This window comes from Oryzias latipes, chromosome 24, assembly GCF_053564925.1.
Source record: "Oryzias latipes strain Hd-rR chromosome 24, Olatipes_Hd-rR_3.1".
Lineage (NCBI taxonomy): Eukaryota > Metazoa > Chordata > Actinopteri > Beloniformes > Adrianichthyidae > Oryzias > Oryzias latipes.
Genome location: NC_136260.1, coordinates 24,536,700 through 24,542,761, shown reverse-complemented (window position 1 = coordinate 24,542,761; position 6,062 = coordinate 24,536,700). Strand labels below are relative to the sequence as shown.

At 50.4% G+C, this 6,062-nt stretch overlaps 1 protein-coding gene across 3 annotated transcripts; it reads left to right on the top strand.

Annotated features, from left to right (window-relative positions):
• Positions 1–529: 529 nt before the first annotated feature.
• LOC101173762 (solute carrier family 22 member 2) lies at positions 530–5,833 on the top strand. 3 transcript variants are annotated; one of them, XM_023952789.2, is made up of 11 exons: positions 530–1,075; positions 1,392–1,495; positions 1,560–1,714; positions 1,815–1,983; positions 2,764–2,878; positions 3,009–3,109; positions 3,181–3,395; positions 3,463–3,571; positions 5,103–5,215; positions 5,331–5,430; positions 5,540–5,833. In XM_023952789.2, the coding sequence occupies exons 1-11, from the start codon at positions 674–676 to the stop codon at positions 5,628–5,630; spliced, it is 1,674 nt and encodes a 557-aa protein (XP_023808557.1). In that variant the 5' UTR covers positions 530–673; the 3' UTR covers positions 5,631–5,833. The 3 variants fall into 3 exon arrangements, with proteins under 3 accessions (XP_023808557.1, XP_078798616.1, XP_078798617.1); XM_078942490.1 differs by lacking the exon at positions 5,540–5,833 and having other exon boundaries at positions 5,103–5,263; XM_078942491.1 differs by lacking the exons at positions 5,103–5,215; positions 5,331–5,430; positions 5,540–5,833 and adding an exon at positions 3,663–3,798.
• The last annotated feature ends 229 nt before the right edge of the window (positions 5,834–6,062 follow it).

Sequence of the window (6,062 nt, the reverse complement as noted above, 5' to 3'; positions counted from 1 at the left end):
TGATCTTTGATTTGTGTTCCTCCAGACTTGGTCTTCATGGTGGTTCATCCATAGATGTTCCTGTGCATGAAAGTCAAACAGGACCTGCAGGTCCGATCCGCTTCAGTTCAGACGGGACCTGCAGGTCCGATCCGCTTCAGTTCAAACGGGACCTGCAGGTCTGATCCGCTTCAGTTCAAACGGGACTCAGAACGGCCTCTTGTTTGAACAAGTTTATCATTTATCTTCCTTCAGCCTCTCATTTGAACAAAAATGATAAACATTCTCCTGCTGGGGGGAGGGGGTGGGGGTTAAAATGTTCTTTTTACAATAACTGATGAAAATCTAAACTCAGGAGTCCAAAGAGCAGAGAAGGTGACGTACTCGGGTTCAGAACCCAGCTCTTTCTGTCTGAAGATGGAAAGTCAAACGTTCCTAAAGAATTCCATCTGATAAAAATCTGTTCCTGAACGGCAGCTGATGTTCCTGCGGCTGAAGATCCGGTCCCAGCTTCAGAACATGGATCCCTGCCAGAACCTGACTGCCAGTCTGACGCAGGAACGTCACGCTCTGCCGCACCGCTTCAGAGGAACTTTTGCTCCCGCAGGCCTCCTTAAAAGCCGTGAGGAGGCCCTCAGGGGCCACTCTGCAGACGGAGGTTCAGCAAGAGTCCTGGGACGGAAACCTCTGCAACATGACCACCTTTGATGACCTCCTGGAGGAGGCGGGGGCCTTCGGCCGCTGCCAGAAGCGGATCTTCGCGCTGCTGTGCCTCGTGTCTCTGCCCTTCGCAGGCGTGTACGTGGGCATCGTCTTCCAGGGCTTCACGCCGGACCACTGGTGCCGGGACCCCGCGCTTGCGGAGCGGAGGCAGGCGTGCGGCTGGAGCCTGGCGGACGGTCGCAGGCTGGCGGCGCCGCTGGTCAACGTCTCCGGAGAGCTGCAGCGCAGCAGCTGTGAGCGTTACGAGGTGGACTGGAACGTCACGGCGCTCACCTGCGAGGCGGAGGAGCCACACCTGAGCGGGAGGCCAACCACCGCCTGCAAGGAGGGTTGGGAGTACGACTACGAGGGCCGGCAGTCCTTTGTTACTGAGGTGAGCAACCAGACTGACAGCGGGTCAGCAGGTGACCCCGGGTGACCTGAGCGTCCTCAGAGATCCGTTCTGAGACGTTTCATCTGTCGGTTGAGTTCTGTGGTTCTTCAGGTTTTCGTTGTTCTGGTTTCCTGATCTAGAACCTTTGGCAGCTTTGGTTGATGATCCTCATCATTGAGATATTTCATCCTTTCAAATCTTAGAAAAAGGTTTTTTACTCGTGAAAATGTTCTAAAGGCTTCAGGTTCTGTCGCCGTATGGATGACAATGACAAAGCTCAAAGGCACGTGGGCAGATGTCGTGTTTGTCGCTGCAGTTTGACCTGGTCTGCTCGCATGGATGGATGGCGGACATGTTCCAGGCCACGCTCAACGTGGGCTTCCTGGTTGGCAGCATCGCCATTGGTTACCTAGCTGACAGGTACTCTGCAGCTCACCTTCGCAGGACCTTCAGAGGAACCTGCTGATGTTCTCACGTCCTCCAGGTTCGGCAGGAAGATGAGCTTCCTGATGTCCACCCTGGTGAACGCCGTCGCAGGAATCCTGGTGGCGGTTTCCCCGAACTACACGTCCCTCCTGGTCTTCCGAAGCCTCTCTGGGTTTGGAGTGAAAGGAGGCTGGATGGCCGGATACGTCCTGAGTAAGAGCGCGTCTGAGAACCCGCCGCCTTCCCGCCTCCTCCAACCAGCGGCTGGGGGCGGTGGGAGAACCATCAGAGCTCTGAGTCCTCCGTCTGTCAGTCACAGAGATCGTGGGGGTGGAGTTCAGACGCACAGTGGGAGTCCTTTATCAGATGTTCTTCAGTGTCGGCCTCCTCATCCTCCCGCTGCTCGCCTTCTTCATCACTGACTGGCGCTGGCTGCAGCTCGCCATCACGGCGCCGTACATCCTCTTCCTGTCCTACTACTGGTGAGGACCACTGAACACGTTAGCTTCTGGAAGATCAGAGCCGTTAAAGGAAAAGGTCCTGCTTGTTCTGAGGGTCAAACAGAAACATCCTCGGTTCTGCTGACGCTGCAGAAAACGACGTCCTGGAGAGGGTGGAGTCACAGGAGACGCGTGGCGGTGGCGTCCATGACGATGGAACCTGGTTTCTCTGTGTTCCATGAACTTGTGTAGTTTTTCATGGAGCTTCTACAGAACTGCTTTGTTTGGGGGGGGGGGGGGGGGGGGGGGCATTCATGAGACATCTTGATCTTCGGGCTCCTCTGCAGATCCTCAGAGGTTTGGGTCCGAGGATCAATGTCAGAAGTCCTAAAAGAGGACTTGAAGTTCTAAGGGTCAGCAGTCCAGAGGTGGAGGAGAGTTTCAGGTGAGCCCAAAGGACAGGTGTAGCAGACGGAGGAGAGATGAAGATGAAGATGAAGGTCTGAGGTCCTCTGAGGGACCAGGATGGATGATTGAATCCATCAGAGGAACAGATAATGGATGTTCTGGAGATCCATGCAGGGAAGGAGACGTTTGAGAGGAGGAGCAGGGAGGAGATGAGGGAGGAGATGAGGGAGGAGGAGGATGCTCTGTGGCGCCCCCTATAGGAAGCAGCTGGAAGGCAAAGAGGAATACGTTGTAACATCTTTCTTTACCTTCTAGATCTTCCATCCATCCAACAAATCGCGGATCCTCGACGTTCTAGAGACAGAAATATGAATGACAGAAAAACAGCAACTAGAATGTCTTTGATTCTTTCAGGTTTATCCCAGAATCTCCTCGATGGCTTCTGTCTCAGAACAAGAAGTCCCAAGTGGTGAAGATCACAGAGTCCATTGCCAAAGAGAACCGGAGGGTTCTGTCCAAGAACATTGAGGTACATGGAGACCTCCCCTGCTCCTCTCAGCAGCACAAACAGGAGAAGTCAGCGAGGAGGTCAACCTGTAACCATCAGGAATCCCTTCAGCGTGGCTGACTTTCTCCGCTTTTCCTTTGGTGGTTTGCAGACTCTGACGGATGATGATGCCGATTCCAACAGCGCCTCCTTCATGGACCTGATCAGAACCCCAAACATGAGGAAGCACACCCTCATTTTGAGCTACAACTGGTCAGTTTGTTGCTCCTTCTCACAGACCTGTGCCCTGAGGCTTTGGGTCCTCACCTGTCTGCTGGTCTCAGGTTCACCAGCGCCGTGGTCTACCAGGGTTTGATCATGCGCCTCGGCATTCTGGGAGGAAACGTCTACGTGGACTTCCTCATCTCCGGTCTGGTGGAGTTCCCCGCTGCTTTTCTCATCCTTTTCACCATAGAAAGAATCGGCCGGCGCCTTCCGTTTGCCTCGGCCAACATGGTGGCCGGAGCTTCCTGTCTCATCACCGCCTTCCTCCCTGACGGTGGGTCTCAGGAGGAACCTGCCTCTGTTGTTGGTTGAAGACCTGAAGCTTTGCTGCGTCTGTCCAGACCTGTTCCTGTTGAAGACGGTGGTGGCCTGCATCGGCCGGCTGGGCATCACCATGGCTTTTGAGATGGTGGTGTTCGTCAACACGGAGCTGTACCCCACCTTTGTCAGGTGAGACCTTTGACCTTTGCAGGCCTCCTACTGCATCCATGCTGCGACTGAAACAAGATCCTCTACTGATCTTTTTTTTTTTTTTTTTTAGAATTTGACCAAGTTTCTTTTTATTTGAGTATTCAGCAACATATACAGTCTAAGACAAACAAACCCACCCTGTTGCACCATAAAAGAAAAATAGTTCAATACAATAAAGAAGGATTTTACTGATTGGAGTCACAGAGTTACCCCTCAGAAAGAAGCCATGGATCAAAATCTTTGATCTTGCTCAGAACTGGCTGCTAGACATTAAAGAAGCCTGCAGGTCAACCCTTCATTGGAAATCTGATTTTTCTAAGGTAAGATGACACATAAGATCGACAAGATATTTCCTAAAGGAGGGGGTTGTTTGTTTTTCCAGTGCAGGACGATTAGCCGTCTGGCCAGAAATGTAGTGAAGGCGATTACACTCCTGGATTCACTAGGAGAACTCTGACACACCAAACATCACCATTAAAGCCTCAGGAGCAATGTGTGCCCCCTATGCAGCAGAAAGAAGCTGAAAGGTTGAGCCAGAAGGCCCCCAGTGCCGGACAAAACCAGAACATATGTGACCGTGTACCTGCTTCCCTTTCACATCCATCACAATTAGCATTAAGGTCTGGTTAGATTCTAGCTAGCTGTACTTTGGACCAGATCTGTGAACCACCTTGAATTGGAAAAGCCTTTGAGCAGTCTGCCATCCATCCTCTACTGATCTATGGAAAAATATTATGACTAAACCTCCATCCATCATCCATCCACCCATGCATCCATCCACCCATCCATCCACCCATGCATCCATCCACCCATCTAAATCTACAACTACATATATAAAAGTCCAGCAGACGAGCTTCATCCAGGTGTGGGAGCAGGAGCAGAGACGAGGTAAACGGTCAGGAACTGGAGCACGGATGAGCCAACTGGAGTCTGGAAGCACTCCCACTCCCCAGGAGGGGAGAGGAAAAGAGGGACAATACATGAATCACTGCACCAAACAGAGGCATGGAGAACTAAATGATAAATAATGATCAAGAATAGAGGAGAGGAAGGGTAGAAGTAGAAAAGAAAAGAGGACAGAACCCCAGTGCACCATAATTACCCCAGCTTCAACTTCTAGCAGCCTTTTAAAAGAAATAGTTATTATTAAGTTTAATTTAAACAAATTAACATTAAGTTAAATAATCTCTGAATACTAACTAGTCTGACAATAATCCTGTCCACAGAGGAATGTTTTCAGTCTAACTTTGAATGTAGAAACTGAGTCGGCCTCTCTTAAATGAGCTGGGAGTTTATTCCATAAAACAGGGGCTTGGTGGCTAAACGCTCTACCTCCAACCGTACTTTGACTAATTCTAGGAACCACAAGCAGTCCTGCATTTAGTGAGTGAAGTGTTCTGATTGGATGGTAAGGGACTATGAGGTCCTTAATAGTAAAGCAGAACGGTTCGGTTCTTTCAGATGTTCCTCAGATCTTCCTCTGAGGTTCTTGCTGCCGTTCTGTCTGCAGGAACCTGGGGGTGTCGGTGTGTTCCACTCTGTGTGATGTTGGCGGCATCGTGGCTCCCTTCCTGCTCTACAGGCTGGCTGTTATCTGGCTGGAGCTGCCGCTCATCATCTTTGGTGGGTCGGGTATTTACGGGATGTCCTCTCTAGTCTTCATCTTCTCATGTGAGACAACACAAACTTCTCTCAGCTGTGGTTGTGACATTTCCTTCAATGTGTTTGTTGTGTGAAGGATTCCTTGCGTTCCTGGCTGGCGGTTTGGTTCTGCTGCTTCCTGAGACCAGAGGCGTGCCGCTGCCCGACTCCATCCAGGACGTGGAGTTCCCAGAAAGGTGAGTTTTAGAAAAGATCCTTAGATTTAGGAATGAAAACAGCAAGAAGTTTGACTTCAAATGTTTTGGTTGTTTGATGTTTAAAAACCAAAAGTCGTGTTTTTTCCAGAGTAAAACAGGAAGCTCAGCGGATCGTCCTGCTGCCCCCCCTCAGCAAAAACGGCCAAGGTTTGAGCAACAAAGACTCTGCGTTGGTTTAGCAGTCTGTGGAGGTTCTGCACGTCTCAAGAGGAAACCTGCAGCCGAGGCCCCCAGTACTCAGAGGAGAAAGATCAAAGGCTTTTCAGGAAAGGCGGAGCTTCATCGAAGCAACAGAAAAGCCTGAAGACCGACCGCTTTCACACTTCATCCAACGATGCTGCAAGGCAGCAACAACAACAATGGGGGGCAGTGGTCGCTCAGAAAACCCCCTCGATTGACATTAACCACAAAGCCAGCGTTTTCTCCCACTCTTTTGTTGAAATCATGATTTTTTTTTGGTGTCAGGTTCGTTCAAATGTGTTCAAAGTTCTGCTGCTTTGGTACTAAATGACTAAATGAGGTGGAGGTTCTGAAGGTTGTCATCTATGTGTCACAAAACCTTGAAAATAGAAAATCCTCTGATATAAATTAAGATCTGGAATTGAAATCAA